General features: G+C 41.5%; 1 protein-coding gene across 2 annotated transcripts; it reads left to right on the top strand.

Annotated features, from left to right (window-relative positions):
- DSG2 (desmoglein 2) lies at positions 1 to 24,021 on the top strand. 2 transcript variants are annotated; one of them, XM_058420761.1, is made up of 15 exons: positions 1 to 116; positions 6,181 to 6,216; positions 7,086 to 7,220; positions 8,182 to 8,340; positions 8,602 to 8,746; positions 9,964 to 10,124; positions 10,948 to 11,082; positions 11,230 to 11,415; positions 12,400 to 12,659; positions 13,519 to 13,661; positions 14,286 to 14,513; positions 15,965 to 16,195; positions 17,187 to 17,333; positions 18,536 to 18,882; positions 20,904 to 24,021. In XM_058420761.1, exons 1-15 carry the CDS (start codon positions 72 to 74, stop codon positions 21,912 to 21,914), a joined length of 3,369 nt encoding a protein of 1,122 aa, XP_058276744.1. In that variant the 5' UTR covers positions 1 to 71; the 3' UTR covers positions 21,915 to 24,021. The 2 variants fall into 2 exon arrangements, with proteins under 2 accessions (XP_058276744.1, XP_039942491.1); XM_040086557.2 differs by having other exon boundaries at positions 17,187 to 17,329; positions 18,532 to 18,882; positions 20,904 to 24,014.
- Positions 24,022 to 25,392: the final 1,371 nt, after the last annotated feature.

The following is a 25,392-nucleotide window of genomic DNA, read 5'->3' as shown; positions in this document are numbered from 1 at the left end:
CCCTTCCACAGGCCGCCGGCATTCCTGACTTGGACGGCCGGAGGAGCTGAGCCCGTCCCGTCCCGGCGGTCATGTCGCGGGGCCCCGTGGCGGCGGTGCGGCTGCTGGCGCTGCTGGTGAGTGCGGGGCGCTGCTTTGCCGCGGGCTCTCTCGGTACCGGGGCGCTGCTTTGCCGGGCATGGAGCCGCGCTGGTAGCCCCGCGGGGGGCCCGGGTGTGGCCGCCGGAGAGAGGTGTTCCCGTCGGGACTTGGCTGCCATTCCAACGCCGCCTGCATGTGGCTGCTGGGAAACGGGTTTTCTCTCTTTCTTTGGGAATTAGATAAAAGCCATCGCCGTCTGCTGCTTAAAAGCAGGTGGAGGTAGGAAATCCCAGCAGGAACGGGGTCTGGGATGGGTGGGGCTGCTGAGGCCTCGGGAGGAAGAGGAATGCGCTGAGGAGTTCGCACTGTTGCCGTCTCCATGTTCAACATACTCCATACTAAATTGCGTTTCCCTTCTGAGGGGGCAGTGCCAGAAGGAAAGATGAATTTAAAAGCTTGGAAGTCTTTATCGCCTTAGAAAAATTACACCAAATTCTTAACAATCCAGGACATTACGCCAAATTCGTAACAATCCAGACTTTCTCCTGTCCTCCCCTCACTATTTTTCAGCCATAAGCCTTTAGATCTTCCATCCTATGAATTAATTTCTCAGGCTAAAAGCAATGACTGTCTGTCTCATAACAAACTGAGAACGAAACGCTTGGTTTGTTGGATTTGGACTGATGCATTCTAGCTCTTTCCAGCTGGTTTACAGAAAACTCTTCATTGTGTCTGCGGCATTTTCTTTTGCTTTTCACCTTCCCAGGCTGGCAGAATGCCTGCGGAAGTTGGGCTGCCAACACTCAGACAAAGGTGAGGGTGGAGGCCATGCCCTAGGCTGTGCCGGGAACAGCCGAACAGCTGGGCAGGGATCAGTAATGCCTTGTTGCATGGAGAGAAAGGAAAGTGCTGCGGGTCGGGACCTTGTTCCCTGAGCTTGGGAACCTGCAAAATCAGATTTATTAGCTGGAGACCTGTTGCCTGATAACTTTAATACAGATATATTGTTGTGCATAAGTTGGCCAGCAGCAGTTAAACGTGTTTTTACAGCAGGCTGGTAGATGGGGTTTGGTTGGAAAACGTTTTGTCCTCATTTTGTCCAAATTAATGATGGAAAACGTGGAGTGCCACTTATGCAAAAGTTTTTATATATTCTCTCTGTAATACCTGAAGCTACACCATTGTCCATTTTGGTGGGCTTGCACTGGCTCGGGGTGCTTTTAGTTTGCCCTGAAAAACATTATTTTTCTCAATCCTCATCATCTTCAGTTTCAGCTAAGGCTGGGTCAGGATATGACGTACTGAGAGTCAACTCAGTTTGGCCTAAAAGACTCATTGTTGGATAGAATATTAGAGTGAATAAAGCTTCCTTAATTGGCTGATGTCAGAAGAGAAAGAGAGGCACTGCTGGGTTTTGAAATGTTGGGGGTTTTTTTCTAATCTGGGCATTCATGTGGCAAAAAGTCAAGTTTGTTATTTGATTAGGGACATTTATTTCTTATGAATCTTAAGAAACTACTGAAAAAGAAAATTAGTCTAAAAGTAGTGTCTTCTCACAGCATCTTCTGTCTTAGTAGCATCAGGAATGGTAGGTTCTTCCTCTCCCCATTTTTCCTGGAAGTATCTCTCAGTGCTCCCTCCCTGCCTGCAGGCTGCATCCTTGTATCATCATCCCTGGGTACCTCACAGAGGTCACAGCAGACTTCCCCAGGCCCCTGCCTCTGACCTTTATCCAGGAATGTTTGGCTGTGCTGAATGGTGGTGCGCTCAAAGGGTTGGGCTTGTCTTGGAGCGTGTCCAGGGCGCACACCCAGAGCCATGGGCCTGCCGGGCGGGCACGGCTATCAAGGATTATTAGACTGGGAGGTTTCTCGGTCATTTCTAAAGGGGCTGGACATCATGTCTTCAAGAGAAGAAGTCTTGGAACACTTCCTGCATTTGAGTGAAAGAATAGTTGCCAGATATGTATGAATATTAACTATGGGAGTAGCAAGATTTACCTTTTCTCTGAACATCTTCCTCAGATTGTACTTCACTGATGTTTGGGATGTTAGACTTGGGCTGGGTATGATGAAATTTAGGCCTGAATATATTGGATCACTACTGTAATATCAGAGTCAGTAGCAGTTAATTTTCAGAAGTCATAGAAACAAATTAAATAGAAACCATCACAAAGTGATGCTTGGTTTTACAAAGAGCAGAGGTGAGCTAATTCAAAGCAACCTAGCTTCTGTTGTCAGTAACATGTTGAAACATGGTAAAAGTATTTAAAAGCATCTGTGGATTGATTCAACTTTTTAATATTGTTCCATAAATGAGGGAAAACCCAGCTGTGGTGAGGTCTGAAAGCAGGGAAATATACAAGGTCCAGTATTTTATCCATCCTGTTGAGCTGAAGTGGTATGTTACTTTTGATACCTGACTTCAGAAGAAAGAATCTGTCCAGGAGAGACTACAGAACAGCAAAAAAAAATTGCAATCTAAAGTCACAAAATCCTGTTTTATGATTTTTAAGGGAAATTAAAGAACTGATGTGTGAGAAAAGACAGTGAGTAAGATGTTTGATAAGTTTGCATATACATGAAGGGTAGAAGAAAAGGGAATTGCACCATACAATGAGAGCATTGTCAGCATTACAAAGGAGATTAGGTTTGAGGCTGAGACCTCTCAATATAGATGTTTAAGTTTCTGTTAAGGTATATGGATATGCAGTGGATGCTGAGTGCACCTGTTTGATTGGATCAGATTGTACTTTTGAAGAAAATGTCAAAAATGTGTGAATCATATCCCTCCTGGGTTGATCAGCATCTCCATGTTGAAAGGTGCATCCATCTGCTTGTAGATTTTTGATCTGTGGGAACAAGCTAATTCTAGTCTGAAGGATCCATCAAAGCATAGGTTGTATGGTGTTGGGTTCTCTGCATCAAATGCTTTGCTCTACAAGTCCTGTATTGGGTTTACAATACTTAATTGGACCTACTTACAATCAGTAGAGCTCAGAGAGAAATAAATGTTGACTGGTTTGGGGGCAAGTTGAACAGCGTTCTGATCTCTGTTGGTATTGGCTACATTTCTGCTGGTCATAATGAAAGTTAAGGCACTTAGCTTTCGCTTAGATATGTAAATTTGTGTGCCTTACTCTGAACATCATGCAAGCAGCAATATGGTCAATTTACAAGGAGCTAAAAGTTAGGATAATAAAATGAAGATGAAAATTAACGGATTTTTCATCTGTAGGACTGTCTAGGCACCCCCTTGGGTTAGTGAGGCTGAGGGACCTCCGTCCCTCATTTTTAAAAATAGGATAAACAGTTGTCAGGCAGCTTTGGGTGTAGTTTGTTTTTTTCCCCAGGACCAGGAGATGTGCTAGTAGATGACCTTGGATGGTCCCCCCTGCTTGCTTCTCTGAGGTCTTCACATGTTGTCTTCAATACCAAACTGACTCACAGGAGGTGCAAGCTCCAAATCTCCTAAAACACAGCACATTTCTAGTCATTACTATTTCATGGTGTAGTAAATACAGACACATACCTTCTTGGTTACTCAGTCTTTATAGCTTTACAGCTTAAATATGAGTTTTGTGTTGAAAATCTTTAGTCACTTCAGTCCTTTAATCACTTCCTGACTATAGATGAACAGGTATTTGGGCAGGAGCAGCCTTGCAGTCACTATACATGGCAGTCACTCCCTTCTTTCCCATTCCCTCTTGCCTATTCCTGCTGCTTTCCTGTAGTATTTCATTACAATTTCATTACAATTTCATTACTTGAGGCCTCAGACTTTTTTTTTTCATAACCGTCCAGTTGTCTTCTGATAATGTGTTCTCAGCTCTCGTCAACAGGTGTCGTCAGTAGATGTCTGGTTTTTGAGCCAAGACTATGATCCACAGCAAATAAGAGTTTCCTGCTCTGAGCCATTTAACAGGAGGCAGCTGTAGGATACTAAAAAAAAAAAAAAAAAAAAAAAAAAAAAAAAAAAAAAAAAAAGGGTGGGGGGGGTCGGAGGGAGAAAATTCACATTTCAACTGGCAGTAAATTCTGACATTTCACTTGTCCTTGAAGAAAATGTCATGGAAAAGTGTTTTTCCCCCTATTTAAAATTTTTAGAATCTTTAAAAATTTTTAATAAAAAGCCTGGATCTGTTTATGTATTTCCCCCCAGTATTTATGCATTTTGTGAATGAAATTGTCATTTCTAAACATTTTTTGTAGATATCTTCGAAGTCCCTTGTGAGGCTACCTGTGGACTGTAGATTGAATAATACAAGAGCAAAAGGGTTTTTTCTATCTCAGCATTAACCTGGAATGTTTTGAGGGACATTTGCTACTATGCAAACAAATTGATTTTTACTTTTACTTATCTTAATGAAAGATTTTATTTTTTATAACGACTAGTGGAATTTTTAATGCAATTTTGGCATGCATCTTAGAGGAAGACCTGCTTGTTCTTGGTCTTCAGACACTTTTGTTTATACCAGGTTCTCAGGTTTCCAGTACAAGGAAAGTTCTCACCAGGTGCCTCTACAGTTTTCCCTCCAGTTTACCAGTTAAAACAAGCAAGGATGTTTCTGATGACATCTTGACAATTTTTCACCTTCCAGAAGAGTTGCAGCTTCTGTGGAAAACCTTGACTATAAAGCAAAATTCTTTGGTCACTCTTGCTGGTGTAATCTCATTAGTCATGAAAATAAATCTTGAAAACCCATACAATTAGTAAAATCAAATAAGACTAAGAACATCCATGAAAACAGCTTGGTGTGAGATCTTGTACCCTTCATTATGTATATCCATTACGAAACTTACTGCTTGATAAATTTTTAATAAATAATTTGATAATTTGCTACAGAACATATACATTGGGATAAATACCATTTGAAAAACGATTTCATTGAACAAGTTGAAACATAAATTTGCTGTATTGCTCAACACAGTCTGCTGGATCGTGTGGGTACAAGATAACATCTTTTAAAAAAAAAAAAGAAGCTGTCATCAATTCAGTAATCAAGGCTGAGTCAGAGGGAGGAATAGGGAGAGCCCAGTGAACAGACTAGAAACCATTTAGAGACTGACATATTTGAGTAGAAAACCACGTTTTCTGTGCCTGTTTTGCCTTAGGCAGTAGTATGACTAAGAAAATAATCACCTAAGTTGCAAAATATAAGTAGTAATAGTTTTCAGAATAATAACAGTATTTGTACCTGTGCAAAGTTCAAAAGCTTGATTTGTAGGTTTCCCATGTTGTAGTAGCCTACTTTTTATTGTTGCTGCTTCCCAGTACCTACATTTTTTGCAGTTTGAGGGGTGTTGTTACTTCCAGAGTCTTTGGTGCTTGGAAAGTGGACATAAACACAAGGTTACTGATAAGCTGTCTTCTTCCAGCCAGGATTTGTCACCTAACTGAGTCATCCAAGGCCATGCACAGCTGTCCTGGCCTATCCTGATGTGTGAAGAAGTGGGCAGGCCCAATACTGAATGTTAGCCTGCAAGGTTTTGTCAGAGCAAGTGCATCTGCCTTGTTGAAATAAGCGATGCCGTTTATCCTCCCAGCAAGGTTCCGAGTAAAGAGAGCTGCTTCTGTCACTTCAGCAGATGTTTGGGTTAGTTCTTACCTTTAAACACCATTTATCCAATTTTCTTCTCTGATGTGATTAGTAATCTACCACAGACACAAATCCAAGGCTTGCCCAGAAGAGGAAGCTTCTCCAAAGTGCTGCCAGCAACCAACACTTATCAATGTGCACATCCTCATCATTTTTGAATACTGAAACATTATTCAGCACTAAAAAAATGGTTGTTGAAGAATTACTGTAAAGTCTGAAGTTATTAGCAAAAAAAAAAATTAATTGCTTATAATCTGTTTCCTTCTAGGAAAAAGGTGCCAAATTTAATTATTATGTACTTAGAGTGTATATTTTTAATGCCAGTGGTTATAGGTGAACTTTTCAAAAATTGTTACAGGTAAATAAATATTTATTTATACAGGTCAGAAGCTGTCTTCATTGTGGCTTTGCTGCTCTTATGAAGCAGGTCACAAAAGTTAAAGTTTAGTACTGCTGAAGTGACATAGAATTAATAATGACTATCGTAATTTCCATTGCAGATCTGTTTGAGTTATGGACATGGGCTCTACGTGAAGGTAGGATACAATGGAACGCTTTTTCTTTATCAGTGCCTGTAGAAGGGTTCTCTGAGCAACATGTCAAAGCCATACCTTATTTCAGTTGATAAATGTCTTGAATTCTACCATTTTCTGAAATGTGAAAGCTGCATAATGAATGGAGAAATGAAAGCTGAAAAGTAAGTGAATAGATTCCTACATCCATCACTTAGAGTGGCATTGAACTTAGAGAAACTTCCCTTAACACAGTAAAAATGTAGATTGCTTTTTTGAACTCAGTAAATGAAAAACCACTGTTTCATTGAATTTGTCGATCTGGAAGTTTACAGAGACGGTAGAAACTAAAATGAACAGAACGATGAGGGATGTCTTGCAGAGTGAGAATGAGGTGTAGTTAGACAGGGATAGCAGAGACATTGGGTGGGTTGAATAGAGGCCTGTTTTTCCATGTATTCTGTTTCAGAGAGAGGGTTAAAATATGCAAGGCAGTATTGGTGGGAAGATAAACATGGTGGTAAGGCAGAAACGGTGGTTCAAAACTGCCTTAGTGCCAAACTTCTTCCCACATCTGATGACAAGCATTTAAATCTTCCAGAGCTGGAGTATTTTAACCAACCACTGATCCTGGGAACTTGCTTATATTTTTAAAGCCTGTCTTGCCTAATTCTGTCTTGATGAAAAGACCATTGCAGTTTTCCTCTTCAACCAACTTGAGGACTATATAGCTCTTAGATTGTGACTCAGAAGGCTGATGCTGCACCATGATTTTGAAGTTACTAGCTACTGAAACAGCAAAAGTTGCTCAGAAGTCTTGGCTACAGCGGCAATAAATTATTTATCTGAAATGACTAAATGTAATGCTGATGTTCCATCTTGTTTTTTCACAGGTTTATAATCGAAATGACAGGAGTGGCGTGTTGTCTTATCCCAACAGCCTAGTCAGACAGAAGCGAGAATGGACAGTCCCTCCAGCTTTCATACGGGAGGAGGAGGACAATTCCCATAAGAATCCAATTGCTAGAGTAAGCCCAGAAAACAGCTGAATATGCAATACATATAAAAATAGAGATGAAAAAGTAAAATAAGAGTGTAGCTTTCCTAAACACATGCACAAGTATTTCTTTAATTTTAAAGGACTATTTAATTTTAAGGGACTATTTTAAAGCGCAACTGAAAATTGACAAATTTCTTTCTGTTTCCTTTACTTTTAAAGCCTGATTTGGCTCTGTCATTCATCTTTTCATAGCCCCATTTTTCATTAAGCTTCTGGGGAATGCAGTATCTTTGAGTTCTTTTCACCCCACCACCCATACTCAGCTGGGGTTGAATTTGGCGAGTGGGTCCCAGATCTGCTGGTGATGATTGGGCAGAAAGGTGTACATGGAGCATGATTATGTATACCTAGTACAGAGCTAAAAATAACCAAGGTCTTACCCTTTGTGAAAGAGCGATACGCATCTGGTCCAGCACCAGTGTTGAAACATAAATTCACCGCTCCTGCCACTTTAGCACATAAAATGACTACAGGTGGTAGCAAGCTGTTGCCCTCTGCTTGGGCTGCCCCTTGATGGTGATACTGTCACAATACACACTTTTCCAGATGTTTTGAATATCTGCTGACAGCAGAGAACGGGTGTAGTCTCTACTCTCTATAGCGTCTTCTATGTGTTCATCTCCAGGTCTGGCCTTTCCTCCACCCTATCCGTTCTCCAGTCCTGGTATACTTGCTAGCTTACGTCTGACCTCCCATGTCAGCTCCTGGCTCCAGATGTTTCTCATCTCCCTGCACCAGATTACCAAACAGAACATACAGCCCTTCATTCATTCTGCATTCGTCTCTACATCTCCACAGTCAAAGGAGTGCAGGGAAATGTGTTAAATATTTAATTTTGTTTGTTCATTACAAGATAGAAAAAATACTTTGTTGCTTTTAAATGTGACTTTATTTACTCAATGCTATTTAATTTGTTATATTCCTACTAGATACATTCAGATCTTGAAGATACAGGAATAGTAGTAACTTACACTATATCTGGTCAAGGAGTAACAGAACCGCCTTATGGATTATTTGTTATCAATGGAAAGACTGGTGACCTGAACATAACAGGAAGGGTGGACAGGGAAAAGACACCAATTCTTCTTGTAAGTGAATTTTTTTTTTCTTTTTCCTCCTGTCCATTTTTTATTTATTTTCTTTAAATGTGTCTGCTTGAAATAATACATCTATATAATGTATTTCTGGATATTTGTGTATACCTGTTTGTATTTATAAGCATATATAATAAGCTTTTATAATATTTAGACTTTATTATAGGTAATGGGTGTATTTCTGTTTTGCGTATATGTTTGTATATATGACAATCACTCATTGGATTCATTTATTGTTTCTGTCTGCATTATCAGGTCCGAGGCCACGCACTAGATAAGAATGGGGCAAAACTGGAAGAACCAATTGACCTTCCAATTAAAGTTGTGGACATAAATGACAATTTTCCAGTGTTTTCACATGAAGTTTTTGTTGGTTCAATTGAAGAATTAAGCGAAACAAGTAACTTAATTTTTTTTTTTTTCACTTTTCCTTTTCCCAGCATATGTAAGGGCACAAGTGAATATGCACTTTTGAGCAGTATATCTGCAGTAACAGAGGCACATTCTCTTGCTGACATAAGCCAGGTTATCCATGTGTGAATGAAGGTTTTTATTCAAGGCTAAGCTGTGTTGTGTGATTAAGGGAGAGCGTCCCCCTAGGGGCAAGAGAGAACAATACTTCCTCTTGTGGGCACCTCTGGTTTGTTGTAAGAGGTAGCACAAATCCAGGAACTAGAGTTCTTCTGCAGGAATTGCACAGGAAATGCAATCTGCCTTCTAGCCTAGTAGACACAGCCTATTTGGGAGGGACTTTACTCTGCCATCCTCATCCAAAGCCCTGCTTTATCTGTGGGCTGGAGAGGTATTTTGCTGGTAAGCACGTATGGCTGCGCCATAACCATTGAAGAGCAACTTAATGGCAATTTTCCTACTGACACCAGTAAACAAAAGAGCAACAGATTATTTTCAAGAAGATTAGAAAAGCTAGAATAAAACAACCTAATAAATAGCTGGCAGTGTGTCCATTTCAATGTCACTATAGTCCAAGGAAACAAATTCTTGCCCATCCACGTGGGTAGGGTATTGAGTAACCTCAACAGTTTTTCAGGTCTATAGGGGCCGTATGTAATGGCTCTTGGCATGAATTCCAGATGCTGAGATGCACCCTCTCCCACAGGATAAAGCCTCATGCCATAAGTTTTAAGGGGATTGCTTCAGGGTACCATTGTGTATTTTGAGCGAAGCTGTTGGAGGGCATCAATACAGATCAATGGTTTTAATAATGTTCAGGTAGAGGAATAGTTAGTGCTCTCTTTTGAATAATGTGTGAGGGAAATGTAGCTCATTGTTCAAAAGCTTGTACTTTCTGCTCTGTGTGGTATCTACATTTTTTTGTCAGAATTACTGAGAGAATTTGACCTGTTGTTTAATTTGTGCATTGAATTCTGTCAGTTACAAATGTGTGGATACGATCTTTTTCATGGCTAGAACATATACTCTTTTTTAACTTGTAGCTTTTGGGTTTAAGAGCACTTTTTAACTTCATGCATTAAATAAAGTCAAGAGCATCAGAAAATTGTGCAGTGCATCTAACAAAATGATCTTATCTTTGACTTTACAGTAAAGATATTTACCATTGCATGGTGGTGTAAACACGGGACATACTGTGTTTTCCAGATACAGTTGTAATGAGGATAAATGCAACAGACGCAGATGAACCGAATAACCTAAATTCCAAAATTGCTTTCAAGATTGTTTCCCAAAACCCTAGCAATGCATTCAGCATGGATAAGAATACTGGCGAGGTTCGGGTAGCAAAAATAAACCTTGACAGAGAGGTAAAAAAACCCTTCCTGTTTTGATATTTGTTAGTACTGGTTTTCTGGTGCTGTTGTGGCAACCTCAGCCCTGCCTGCAGGATGAAGAGCTGGCTCTCTTACCTTTCTTAATTTCCCTTGGGATTAAGCCTTGTCTGACTGATGAATGCGTTCCCGGGATTGAGGGAGGAGGTGGTGGGATCAACGCTGTAAACCCCCCAGCATCTCCCTTGCACATCACCAGCTGATGGTTGTTGCTTTCTGTCCCTCCTGTTCAGTCAGGGCAGCAGGTACCCAAAACAAGGCATCATTTCTTTCTGCTGGGGAGTGTATGGCAAAGATAACCTAGATCACCACCTGCAAAGCTGCTGGTTGCATCTGGACTTTTGTAGCCTGCCATGCAACTCATGGTTCAAAGTGTTAGGACAGGTGCATTGAAAGACATATTACCAGGGACATGACCTGTGCTTGCAGAGTTTTTCCTGGCCAGCAGATGGTGATGGGAATGCTAGCTTTGTGGCTGAGGGATGTGGCTCTGCCTCTGGCCGTGTCCTGACACGCAGGTCTCACTGGTCCTGTCCCTGTTCGTGGCCACTGGAATTTTTTATTTTGCTATGTAAGTACAGTCTGCCTCTTTGTGGGGAAAATGTGAAGGTCCCGTATCCTTTCCAAAGCCTCAGTTCTACTCCAGCAGAATCTGTCAAGGCACTTGTGTGTGAGATTTACCTCTAGCTAGAGAGGAGTTACAATTGAACATAAGAATCTTTACTAAAACGTAATAGAGATAATATAGCAAAGGAAGAATTTTTAGCCTGGATTAAACACCTTTTTCTTACCACGACAGACACAAAGTAGCTATTCTTTGGTGGTGGAAGCGAAGGACCGTGGTGATGAAATAGGTGGGAATACTGCAACATGTTCTTTAGAAATCAAGATTCTGGATGTCAATGACAATCTACCTGTTCTTGAAAGTCGTACAGTAAGTACAATTATCACAATTTTTACCATGTTCCTCCACATGTCAATATCCCATAATAAGACCTTGTGCAAAAATTCCTTGCACTGATGAAATGAGGTAAACCATGGCATCTTTTTGAAGAGTGGATTTTTTTCTTTTTTATTGCAGTTTGAAGGAAGCATTGAGGAAAACAGAGCAAATGTAGAAATTATGCGAATAAAAGTATTTGACAGAGATGAAGAGTTTTCTGATAACTGGCTGGCAAAGTTTACCTTCGTTTCTGGCAATGAAGGTGGTTTTTTCCAGATTGTAACAGATACCCAAACAAATGAAGGAATTTTGACCGTTGTGAAGGTAAGTATAGGTTTTAGAGATTGTACTTTAAATATTGGAATAATTCATCCATCTATGTTGACAAATTGTGTTTATTCAGTCAATATGTAAAATTCAGTCAATTTGTAAAATAAATGGATACTCCTTTGCCAAATTTTTAATGCATTCAGTAATTCCACGCAAAATAATAATTTAGTCAAGCTTTTCCATTTACATTCTGTGTGATCTCAAATATACGTAGTAGGGTAGAAGTCCCCAGACTTCCCTTGCCCTTTGGGCAACAGTACTAACATGCTGTAAACTTTCATGTTTCTCCTGTTCTTGATGATCTCACTATAAATTTCTTTATTTCCTCTGGCCACTGATAATGCAGGCAGCATCTGTTCCATGAGCCATGGGCTTACAGACTATTTTATGAGTTTTCATAAGGTGAAATGATAATGAAATTATTTTCCATTAATAGAAATGTCTATTTTAAAATTTTCACTCTTCTTTAGTCCACAAGTACTGAAGATGCATAGTGCCCTAAGCAGCTTTTTTTTCTCCTGTTTGGGTTTCCTAATCTGAAAACTATTAATTATTAAAAAAAAAAAAAAAAAAAAAAAAGAAAAAAAAAGGGTGTTATTAAGTGAATTATTTGGTTTAAAAAGAACAAAAAAGCAAACACATAAATTTGGAGGAGCCAGGTGATTGAGGACTGATTCACTGAAAATACAGGCAGAACATATGGGTAGGACTCCTTTCACATACCTTAAATTAGTTTCATTCAGTAATATAAAGCCATACCTATGATGTCATCCAATAAAAATGAGCGAGATTACCAGGTTAAGAAACTTCCTTGTACTGTAACATCTTTATTGCTTAAATATTACTTAAATATCTACATCCTTATTACTTAAATAAGGATGTTATAGTATTGTTTAAATATTAAATGTATGTGTGTTTCCTAGATATCAGATTCTGACAAATTCTGATTTTTTTTTTTTTTTTTTCTTATTGCTCTAGGAGCTGGATTATGAAAAAATGCAAAGCCTAAACTTGGGTATTGTTGTTACAAACAAAGCAGAGTTTCACAAGTCAATTAAACCCAGTTACAAAGCAGAAACAATTCCCATCAAAATTAAGGTGATCAATGTGCAGGAAGGCCCTGTGTTCCCTGGTGGCACAAAAATTATTGAAGCAAGTGAGAAACTGCAGATAAAACAGGTTATTGGACAGTATCAAGCCTACGATGAAGACACGGGAAAAATAGCAGAGCGCATTATGTAAGCATTTTTAAATAGCTATCATAACTGAGTGTGTCAGGAGTCATATCTTATTGTCAAAATTTGCGTGTTGAACTGAAATAATTTCAAATAATTTTCTGCTAAGGATAATTCACACCTAAACCTTCATGATCTTCAATATTCTATTATGCAGAAAACAGGTTATATGAAAATCCTCCTTCTTTTCTTTTGGCAAAGACGTGAGTGTTTGGGCTGAAGTTGTCTGTGTTTGCATGATGCATTTGTCATACCTGTCTGCTTTTGAGATTAGATTTACCTATCTGATTCCATTGTCTCCAGTAAAACTAGGAAGGAATATACAGAAACATTAGAAACACTTATCAGTCAGACAGAAAGGGTGTAATGCAGATATGTCTCCATGTGTGTGCTTGGGTTTTGAATCATAGCTTTTCAGCTGGAATGTTATTGAACCACCACCATGGCCTTTACAAATGGTGCACAGCGGAGTTGCACATCCAGGGATGGACCCCTTTCCCCTAGGCCTGTAATACAGTTTTTAATGAGTGTCTAATGCTCAGCTTTTGCTGGGAGCAAAGATGGAGGGGAAGAGGTTGGTGCCCAGCAGTGCAGCTCCATCTCCTGTTCCAGTCTCACTCCCTGATTGTACTTTCTGTAATGCACCCATACCTAAATCCTTGATTGAGAGAGAAAAGCAGGTCTCAACATTCAGGGTAGGTTTGCAGCTGTAACCAATTACAGTGGCAAGAGCATCAGGCCTCAGACTTAGATGTTTGATCTCTGTTTTAAATGACAAGTAGACATACTATGAAGCTGCTTTTTCTGCCAATGGTTGTTTTCCTCATTATAATTATGTCCATCGTTTTGTGATTTTCATCAGATACATGAAAGGAAAAGATGCAGCAAACTGGGTCACTGTAGACTCAGTCACAGGTGAAATCCGACTTGCTAAAAAACTTGATTATGAATCACATTATGTAGTAAATGGTACCTACACTATCACCATGTTGGGTGTAACTACTGGTAAGTTGAGAGGGTTTTGTTTTCACACAAGTTGGTTTGTTTGCCTGTCTAGTTGGTTTCATCTACCCATCTCTAAAGTTAGGCACTAAGTGCAGTCTCTGTATTCAAAGGAGAGAAGCAGGCAGCTTGGTTTTTGGAATGCATTCCCAAGGTGTCTGTTTCTCCTCTTTAACTGGATGGAGGTGAACTTTTTATAAAAATTTTTCAAAGATAGGTCTGATAGGAAACTACTGTCAAGGTGGGAATTGCCAATATCTCAATATGTTATCGTCAGACTTCATAGTCCTGAGTTTTCTTGACTTCTAAGCAAGAAAGACTCTCTGAACTTCTTTTGTATCTAAGTAGAATTCTTCATTTATAATCTGTATGTTGCTGTGTAACCATACAGGATGGTTTTGGGGTTTTTTTAAGTTAAAGTAATAAAACAGGTTGCCTTCAGAAGAACTTTGTCAGTATATTTATTACCACTGGGAATGAAGCACTGCTCTCATAAGCTCTAGGCAGATTTCTTTCAACTTACTTCAGTAATGTTGCTGTTTTGGAAAATACTAGTTTTTTTTAATTTATTTTAAGATAAAATTTTGTGTGCAAATCAATTTAATTTTTCATATTTTGGATTCTTAGATTCCCCTAGGAAAACAATCACTGGCACAGTCGTCATTCAAGTTAAAGATGAGAATGATAACTGCCCAGTTATTGTGAACCCTGTGCAGACTGTGTGCTCAGATGCAAAATTAGTTGATGTTACAGCTCGTGATTTGGATGGTTACCCAAACAGTTATCCCTTCAGCTTTACTGTCATTGATGAGCCAGAAGGGACAGCAGAAAAATGGATAATTGCATCTGGAAATGGTAAGAAAATGTATTTTTAATTACTTTCAGTTCTTTGAAGTTCTGAGGTTGTAATTTATTAATTCCAGCCAAACTAACAGTTTGACAGACTGAGGCGGATAAAACAACCTTATATATGGAGTCGGGCATTAAGACCATAATTTGCATTCTGCTCCCTTCTCTCTAAAGATTGTAAAAGTCCAGACGTGTCCTCTAGGGTGTGTTGCCTCCCTGGACCATCTTTACCTGGCTTGATACCTCATGTGTGCTTACCAGGATTTCCTGAATAATGCTAGTCAAGCTATCCCTATCTTCTCTTGGAAAACATGCAGTGCTGCATTATCTGGGGATAGATGACAAGCTGTCCACAAGCCAGCAGTGTGTCCTTGTGGCCAAAAGGTCCATGGTGTCCTGGGGTGCATTGGGAAAAGCATTGCAAGCAGGAAGGTGAACCTGCCTCTCTCCTGTGCCCTGATGAGGCCACATCTGGTATGCTATGTCTAGTTCTGCCTCCTTGGAACAAGAGAGATGCAGAATTACTGGAGCATCCAGCAAAGGGCAACGAAGATAGTTAAGGGCTGGAGCATCTCTCTTACGAGATCAGGCTGCGGGAGCTGGGCCTGTTCAGCCGTGAAAAGAGATGACTGAGAGGGGACCTCATCAATGTCTCTAAGTATCTGATGGAAGAGTGCCAAGAGGATGGGGCCAGGCTCTTCTTGGTGGTGCCAAGCAATAGGACAAGAGGCAGTGGGCAGAAGCTGATGCACAGGAAGTTTCCACCTGAAAATGAGGAGGAACTTCTTTACTACGCTGTGACTGTGCATTGGGACAGATTGCCCAGGCAGGTTGTGGAGTATCTCTCATTGGAGAGACTCATGATCTGTCTGGATATATTCCTGTGCCATGTGCTTTAGGATGATCCTGCTTGAGCATAGAGGTCGGGCCAGATGCTGCATTTTGGTCCCTCCTGGTCTTAATCATTCTGTGATCTTCTGCCTAGTTAGTCCTTAACATGACATAGCCACAGGAGCAGGTATTTTGTTTGCTCCTGATCTCTGTCTGCAGCCTACAACAGATTAATCTCCTCAAGACTAAAGCTGTTTCTTTGTGAGTTCAGCCTGTATCTATCCAGATTACATGGTTGATGCTATACTGGTGATTGGGCTGTCTTCCATGCTAAGTCTCTGGTCATGTGAAATTTCACAATTATCTGAGGCTGCAAGTGAGCATGGCTGCTCACTTACCAGCATGAATTACTTGATAAAAACAAAAGCACATATACTGTAGCAACAGCTAATTAAACTTAATTCCATTGCATTGGCTGGGCTTAACTGGTAGGAATTTGTTGAAAGACTGTAACAGTTGTATTTTAGTTAGTTTACAGGAGTTATTTTTCTCTCTGGTCACTTCTTGTTTGTTTGTTTTTTTGTTTTGTTTTGTTTTTCTTTAACCTCCCTCCACTTCTGCCTCAGACACCAGCATACAGCTGGTACCACAAAACCTGAAGCCAGGCAGAGCTGAAGTTCCCTTGCTAATAAAGGATTTCCAAGGGGTCAGCTGTGCTCTGCCACAGTCTCTGCAGCTGACTGTTTGTAAGTGTGCAGATAATGGCGTGTGCCAGGAGAAGTTTGCCGGCGCAGTGTCCGTGGGTCTGGGACCAGCAGCGGTTGCGCTAATCATCTTGGCATTCTTACTTTTGCTGCGTAAGTAATTGTTTCATGTTATCTCAGAAGGACTGCAAATGTGGTCTGCAAAGCATCAGGAAAGAAACAGTCTAGCCTGGTTTTATCATATTGATACATTCTGTGTAAACTCCTAGTCTTGTGGGAAGTAATGGCAGATCCCCAGCTAATTTTGGTAATATCAGCATTTCACCCTCAAAGGATTTCAAGCTGTGCATTTTAAAATTAACATGAACAACTTTTAATATTAGTTTATGGTGCAGTAAATAACAAGTGGGGCAGCAGTGAGGAATGCTTTTGGTATTCTGAGATGTCCCCAGGTGAACCCTAACTCTTCCTACTCAAACCACAGCACATTCTCCACTCTCTTCTGTCACTGCAGATTCACTGCCTTGCTCAGAGCAGCATGTGGCATTGTTCTTTGGTGAGATAAAATAAGAATATTTGTAATTATAGTGTGGCCAGGTGTAGCAGTGCTGCATTTAAACTCCCAGTAGTTTATTGCTTGTGCTGGCAGCAATCTAACTGTCATAAAACAAAGTCTATGCCACAGGAATAATATTCTCTGCTTCTGAAACTGGGTTATTTTGAGTCCCCCAGGCAACACTCTAGGCATGTCAAGGGAGTGGTGAGGTGGAATGTACATGATGCCATGTTGTTATCTAGTAGTAAAGGAAGAGGAGGAGTTAGAAATGCTGAGGTTGTACAGTGATAGCCAGGGCTTGGGATTGGTATATGAGATTTTTGATAGAAGTTTAGCTACATACATGTGTAGCCATCTGCAGGATTCAGGTCCTGATGTGTTAGTTGTCAGTTTGCTCTCTAGGAAACTGGCCTTAGCATATGCTTCTAAGAAATGCCTTGAATATTTGGTAACCTGTCATCAGTCCTTGCCAACCCTCATACTGATCACTAACTCACTGAAAATACAGCTGGCCAGACTTACAGTGGCTGTAAGTATGCTAAGGTCCTTAATAACCGCAGTTAACAGCAACCTTCTGTTTCCCTATAGTTGTTCCACTGTTACTGCTGCTGTGTCCTGGTGGCTTGGGAGCAAAGGGCTTTGGTGGAGCAAAGACGTTTGCTGACATACCAGACCACAGTGAAGCGATGTTGCGTCAGTGGAACAGTGAAGGAGCAGCTCCTGAGGAGAAGGCATGTATCCCTAACAGCCCTTCTCTTTGATGTCTATCCCAGTATTCAGTTTGGCACCTGGGGCCTCTTCCATGCTACAGGTGGATATTTCAGAGCTCTAAACAGATTTTAACAACACATGAATAATAATTAAAATTAACCGTGTGAGGCTCAGCGAAGATGACTTCCACCAGCAGCTGTAGGAAAAGCAACCACAGCACTTAAATCACAAAATATAGGGAAAGCAATCAAGCAAGTGTTGATCATATCTGAACAGAAGATAGGACTGTGGGAAAAGCGTTGAACCAATAGAGAGTGAAACTCTTGCATTTGCAAGCCTGGAATGCTCTGCACCCCTTTGGGAGCATGATAAGGCAGCAAAATAATGGGTTATAATGCTGAGCTTCCCTTCATTGGTTTAAAGTGTCAGGCTGTTTTAAATTAATTCCCTGTGTATTTTTTAAACAGAGGAAATCCCTTAGTCAAAAAGAAAAAGGCTGAAAAAGGTGCAAATCTACAGAGGGAGCAATAAAGGCCAAGAGAAATTTTGTCTTTGCTGTTATGCTACAAAACAAGTTTTTTGAAAAGAGGGCATGACGCTGACATGCTTTTGCACAATAACAGAAGGTGAAAGACTTTGATTTAGGGCCAATACTCACACCAAATTCTTGTTAGAAGATAATTAACAAGGAAACCAAACTGCTAGGAAAAAAGAAAGGGCCAGACAGCACCACAGAGCAGATAGGCATTGCATACTTCCCTTGTGTGTGAGGAAAACTGGGCAGAGTTTTTCCTGGAACAGCTGAGCTTCCTACAGGTTTGCAAGCTTCCCCCCCCCCCCCCCCCCCCCCCCCCATGTGTGTTTGTTTGTTTGTTTTTTGTTGTTGTTGTTGGGGGTTTTTTGGGAGGGGCAGGGTGGGTTTAGTTTGGTTTTTTGTTGCTGGTTTTTGGGGGTTTTTTTCATTTTCAATCCTCTGAGTTTCAAGAAAACCATGATCTATAGAAACATTTCCATGAACCTTCTTGGCAATACACTTCTGGAAGCTGCACCCTGGTTTAGGAAGCCTTTTACTCTTTGCAGCAACACGTATAACTGCAAATTCAAACAAGTCGTAAGACAGCACCCTCCCTGTTCCCACCCAGCCCCACTGCTGGTTTGGTGAGTTCCATGTGCTATACAGCAAAGCTTTCATGTCACATCTTAATTTGTCTTATTTATGTAGCCAGTGCTAAGCTTCATTCCACCCACTACGCTTGGGAGCTTGAAAGGAGGAACAACAGCAGCAGCGGCAGGAGCGGCAGCAGCAGGAATGAGTGGAGAAGAAACTCTAATGGGAGCAGGCAGCTCTGCCTCTCACGTAGCAGAGCATCACAGCACTATTACCAGGGAACGATGGGAAGAGCAAAGGCATCTTCTTTCTGCGGTCGACTATGGAGCCATGGCAGCTGGAGCAGCTGGAACAGCTGGAGGCATGGCAGGTGTAGACGGCAAGGCAGTCGTGTCTGGAGGAGGAGTTGCTGTGGGAGCGGCAGGAGCCATGAATGAAGAATTCTTAAGAGACTACTTCAATGATGTAAGCATATGACCCAAAAAGAACATTTTTTTTGACGTTCACACTTAGCATTGTGAAATATTGTTCATATTATGACAGAGATGAGTAGATATGTAGATATAAACAATCCTGATATTGTGCATGTGGAGTTGGGGGCGTTAAGCATTTTTGAATTAGCCACATGTGCAGGACTTGGAGTGTGACAGTGCTCAGTCTTCTAGCACTGAATGCTTGCAAGATGTGACACAAATAGGCCTTTCTCTCAAGGAAGATATTTGTGGATGGGATCCAGAATATTCAGCAATAGCAAAGGAGTGCCTTGCTGGAGAAAAAGCCCTGAGAAAGACTGTGTGATCTAAGTCTCAGGGACTTAAGAACATGAAACTGGTCTCTAGGGAGGCATCTGTGACTCATCTTGAGTCACAGCTCCAAACTTTACCATGGAGCAGGTTTTTGAAAGATAAGCTGTCATACACCAGTGGGTGGGGCTGTATTTTCAAAGTAGCTGATGCAGTAAGTGGGGCTGACTTGTCTGTTTGCCCAGCAGCCTGGGTAAAGGGCCATTCATCAAAAGTGTATGAGGCATATGTTGCAATCCCCTTTCTTTTTTTTTTTTTAATGACCTAACCCTTAGCCAGTAGGTTGTTCATACTTGTTGAAGCTGTTTTTCTTCATGTTATACCCATCATTAGTCCTTTGGCTGGTGAGCTTCTTGTAGTGAAAGTTTGACTTCCATGCACCATCACCTGTACAAGCAAAATGTCTTCACACCCTACAGCTGGCAGCTGATGTGGTTTTGCAGGGGAGTAGCTGTGCAGATTTGAATCAACACCTCAGGCCAGGAAAGGATTTGAGCTTTAGGTACTTGTATGTCTCAGAGTGCTCTAGCTACTGGTCTCCTGGATGAACAGCTGCAAGAGTAGAAATTTCCTTTTCTTCTTTCTCTTTGTGACATTCCGTAAGCATTACTGCCTGATGAAGTCTTCAGGAGGGAAACAATACTCAGTATTCACACAACTTCTGGGAGGCTAAAATATATCAGATTCGGGGCAAGGAAACAGACAAGTAACTAAACCAAATAGCTTCAGCTGCTGATTTTTGTGTTAGAATCTTGAGTTGTGTGCCTACTTCCAGGATCAAATGCAGATAAACATGCAGAGTCAAATTTGGTGTGCCTAACAGCACATTACACAGATGCCTGAGCTAATTTGCAGTCCAGAACTCTAAATGCGGCAGAAAGGTGGTTCTGAGCACGAGCCAAGGAGCCATATTACATAAGGTTGGTTCAGCAGGCCCAGAGGATTTGGCCATCTTCGCTTTTGGAACTGGAGTTGATGCAAACACATACACAGATATTTGTGCCAGCACCGCAGCAGCTCCATGGCAGACACTGCTTTCAGATTGAGCTGACCCTGTAAGCACTGTAGCCAGAACTCGGGAGCTCTCCTTGTTGCCAGGTAACCTGCATAGAGCCTAAGAAGTTACATGATGGACCATGCATCCCTGCTTTACCAATCCATTTAACTTTTTGATTTGTTTCCTGTTGGGCATCTTGGATGTGATCCTGTAGCCTGCACTAGTGAAAAGGGCCATGGTAGGTGATAACATGTTAGCATGTACTCAGTAAATGTTTGTTTAAATGTTAGGATACCCTCAGAAATGGTCTTGGTGTTCTCCCACAAAAACCTAGTTAGAGGTGAAGTTCATTCACTGTACTAAAACTAAGACAATTTCTTCATTAATATGGAGCAGTATCACAAATGGCACATTTACTGGAAGCAACAGCAGCAGGTGGTGACGGTATGCAGGGTTTTAAATATAATCTCAGATTTTTCTTCTCATCAAGTGTACTGTCAAATTCTGATTAATTTCAAAAAAGAAAAAACATGTTAGGTATACTCCTCGCTTGGTTGACAGTTTCTGTGGCATCAGTTAAATTTTTTACTTCAGCCATTTTGTCCAAGCATTTCTGATTTTTCAAAATTATGAAGTCTAGAGCTGGCATTAATGAACTTTTGCTTGCTTTTGTTTTCTGTCTGCAGAAAGCTGTCTCTTTTGCGGATGAAGATGAAGAGCAAGCTGCAAAAGACTGTCTCCTAGTTTATTCCCAGGGAGAATCAGGCTCGCCTCACGGCTCTGTTGGCTGCTGCAGCTTCATTGAGGGGGATCTTGATGACCGTTTTCTCGATGATTTAGGAGACAAGTTTAAGACTCTAGCAGAAATATGTATAGGTAGACAGATCAACATGAAAGACGGTGGCTACAAGAATGAGTCAGGTTTTGGTCGTAGTGAAGCAAAGTCACAGTACTTAGATCAGCAGAATTCTTCCACCTCTGAGCAAGCCTTTGCCTCAGGCGGTGGTTTCCAATCCATCCCACCCGTGCACACAGGCAGCGGCACAGGAGAAAGCACCCTGTCCAAGGAGGTGGTCACAGAAACAACCTTTTCATCATCCCATTCTGAGCAGCACAATGCCCAGCCCCTCCCCACGGGCCATGCACAGAGCCATGTCACCGTGACAGAAACATCCTATTCTGTGGGGGCTCCTGCCCACTCAGCCCCTGTTTTTTTAGACCCCCAGTTTAAGGAGAACGTAGTGGTGACAGAGAGAGTTCTGGCACCTGCCTCGAGCCTTCAGGGGATGGTGAAAATCCCTGATTTGCCACACGGAAGTAACGTGATGGTTACAGAAAGGATGGTGAAGTCTGCGGGTGCTGGGCCAGGAGCCCTGACAGTTCAGGATCTTCCTGACTCGCAGTATGTCGTGGTGAGGGAGAGGGAGAGGGTGCTTGTGCCTGCTGCAGAGCAGGGCTCGCTCAGCTTCCCCACTTCAACAGAGGAACGCAGCACGGTGCTGACAGCCTCGGGGCTGCAGAGCAGAGCTGAACAGGCAACAGATACCAGCTCAGGAAGGCAAGAGCATGCTGTGATCACAGACTCCCCACTTAACCTGATGGGCTCTGACTTACGAGGGCCACCTTCTGCCAGTGCCACACTGAGCAAGTCTTCCAGGGTCACCAAATACAGCACGGTGCAGTACACTCGCTCATAGCCTGGCTCCTTGCAGGGGTGGCAGTGTCCAGCACCCTGCTGTGTGCATGCATCCTGCCTCGGGCTTTTCTATAAGACCCAAATTTGCTGGAGCTTTCAGAATGACATACTCAATTGCACTAGTTTATATAAATATGGATTATATCACCTGGAAGCGAGTAGGGAAATGTGGTGTTATGCTACATTGGCAGGGATGCTTTTGAAGTGGAAAGATGTGGGAAATACTTTTTTTTTCCTAGTTCACTATTTTTGTTATTGCTTTTTTTATACAGATAGTGTAACAAATGCCACATAACTAGAGCTATATAAGTATGGGAAAACAGGGAAAGAACTCTCCAGTCTAGTGACGGATAGTAGACTGCAAAGCATAAGTAAAGTGTTTGAACTGCTGTTGAGTGTACCTGAAGTCCTCCTGTGAGGGGAATAAGTTTCTTATTGTGTGTTTGCCATTGTGTTGTGGGCCATGGTAGCTCCTCCTGAGCCTTGCTAAGAAATCTTACTGGGAAGCCCAGGCCACCAAAGCCAGTATGCTTTCAGTGCAGTAGTGTGTTGATCTCCTGAAGGGATGTCACAATTTCAGTTTATCAGAATTTGTAACTTAAGCAATCAATACTTGCATGTTACCACAGCAGTTAAAGAGAGCAAGTAGCAAAAAAAAGCTGAGAGCTGCAATTTTTCATTACCTCAGTCAAAAAGTTCCATTACTTGGTGTGGGTCTACACTGACATGGGCAAGTAAGCATTTGCATCATGTACATTTTCCACTTTATTTAACTTTTGAGAAACAGCCAAGGCTTACCTTAGCCCTGGAGCCAGAGATTGAATCAGTGGCTTTGTCAGCAAAGTTTATGGCCCTTGGACAGCTGTAGGATCTGATTTAGAATGCAGTAAATTCAGAATGTGGAATTTTGTCTGTGAAGTCACAGGCACAGAAGTCAGCCTTGTGTGTGTGAGGTTCCACTAGTTCAGTACCAGAGCTTGAGTAGCTGGTACAGTGCTGTGTAATGCAGCTTCCCTTGGCTGTGACAAGACAAGAGGAAGCTCCCTTTAGCTCTGCAACATTTGAGTTTACTTTGTTTTCCTTGAAGTTTATGTGGTAAAAGCAGGAAGCAGTACTGCGCTGTTTGGCAGTATGTATATATGCACATGTAAATATTTGTATGCTGTTTGGAACATTCTGAAGTAATTTTATACAGGAAAAATGTCTTACACTCCTTATGTTTTCTCAGAGTAGAAGTATTTTAGATGAGGCATAGGTAGTGTGTTTATCTCATACCTGTGAAATCAGCAAGTTGGTCATAAGGTACTACAAATCCCGTGGACCTGCAGAACTTTCAGGTTGTCTCCATCTCCTGGAGTTTTCCTGCAGCTGCAGTGTTATGTTTTCCATTGATGTGTTCTGCCTTTGACTAGAAATGCTCTCACTGTGTTTAGTTTTACTAGTAGTAAAAGTTGATTCAAAAACATAAATACATAAATTAGGACCCATGGCTGTGCTCAACCATGACAGGTGGGCCATTACATTAAGTGGAGTAATATTTCCAAACATATCAGACTCCCTGCTTGCTTGGACCTATTGGTTATTTATCTCTTACACTGTATTTTAAAAATATATGCATTTATTTCTAAACAAACCTGCAGTTCCAAGTGGTCACCCCTTTTCTGACTTTATCTAATAGAGTATTTTTATGGGTTTATGCAATCTTAAAATAAAGAGCTCTACTGTATTTTTAAATTCTTCATTCAAACAGCTACCCCAGTGAAAACACTGGCTTTCCTACTGCAAATAAACAGTTTAAAGGTACAATGAAGACTGACATCTCAAACATCCCGAACAGCCTCAAGGAATGTCTGAAAGATGCAGAAGGTAAAAAAAGTTAGTGTCCTGCTATAACTTAAAGATTCTAAGAAAAACGTGAATTCTGCCTTGTGGTTAAGTGCACTAAATTCTGTACTAACTTGATGCAAGAGAACAGCATCCCGTCCATAGATTTACTGGGCTTTGAGTCAAACCCTTCAACTCAGTTTATGCTTCCAGACAACATTGCATAAAACAGTCTCGGCTTTCTAACATGTTAAAACATGCAATTGCTAACATCCAGAAGAAGATGTAAGATTGTAATGTTTGTATATAAACTTGTTTCACAGATCTACTTGTAAAGAGTCTATTTGAATGGCTTCATTCAGAGCGAGTCTCCATTATTTGACTTAGTCTAGTACCAAGGCTACAGCTGCTATCAGCATATCAGCTTGTGTTAATGCTGGCAGAACATCCATCAGATTAAGTCACTCACTTCTAATGGAGCTGTGTTTTGTAAACGATAGTGACTGGTGGATGGAATGTACGGCCCCAAATTGATGGAAGTTCCTGGTTAGCATCTGACTACTAGATAACCCCAAGAGGGGGATTAGCCTCAGACACTTATCTTTGTGAGAGATGCCTTGTTGTGACTTCAAAAGGAAAAGCAAAGTCTGTAATTTTCTTATCTAAGAATAATAGAGCACAGTTATGCTGAAATTCCAGCATGACAGGGATTATATCCATGCAGCTTTTCTGTGATTTATGTTACCCGTGAATCCTTGCAGAGTATGTTGGACTCCATGAGTGTGAGCCAGCCTGCCACAACAAGGATGCAGCCTGTGTCCTGCATACTCACAAGGAAGTATTTCTGTGTCTTCCCTCAGTGTCTAGTTGGAGCTGGGTTAGACTTTGCCAGACAGTACAACCTTTTCCAGGCTCCATACTTCACTGGGAATTTGATCAGAGTCTACCATCAAAGGTTTAAAGCTTGTCAGGGTTATCAGCCATAAATCAGTTTTTAAAAAGTTAAGTAAATCAGCTACTATCCCTAGGAGAGTGATGGTAGGTGTTTATGGCCTTGAGGCATCTCAAAAATGCATCCCTCCTCCTGTGCGCACTGCAGTGGTGGAGCTAGTGGTGCTGGCTGTCTCCTCTCCTGGCCCCTTCTCCTTCCTGGTGGCCTTTGAGAATCCAGGGAGCTCAGAGTGCATTGACAGCCATCTGTCCTTCTTACCTTACGTGCAGGAAAGTTGGCATCTGCCTGCTGCTATGCAGGCTTTCAAAGCACATAATTTGCCCAGTTTCAAGGTGGCTTTTCAAGGCCCAAGTGTATGGAGAAGCAAGGCAGTGGGGGTTACTGAACACACAGTACTGAAGAATGGCTTCCAGACATGGGAGAAGCTGAAAGCCCTGGTAGGAAAACCTTCCACAGGCATCTTTGGGTGGCTGCTGCTGCAAAGATGGCAAGGACTTTTGGCATGATCAGGGAGAGTCTTGGCATCAAGTTGTAACAGGACAGCACTCACCTGAGCGAAAATGATGGATTAAGATGCCTGGATGAGGAGAAAGGGTGTTCTGCTTTCCCTGCATAGACAGCAATCACTGAATAAAAATAATGATGTGGGGCAAGGCCCTGACTGCTCAATAAGCCATGCCCAGTGCCCCAACCCTCTGGTGTG

This window comes from Hirundo rustica, chromosome 1 (assembly GCF_015227805.2).
Source record: "Hirundo rustica isolate bHirRus1 chromosome 1, bHirRus1.pri.v3, whole genome shotgun sequence".
NCBI lineage: Eukaryota > Metazoa > Chordata > Aves > Passeriformes > Hirundinidae > Hirundo > Hirundo rustica.
Note: the sequence above shows the minus strand (reverse complement) of the source record. Positions and strands in the feature narration are given on the sequence as shown.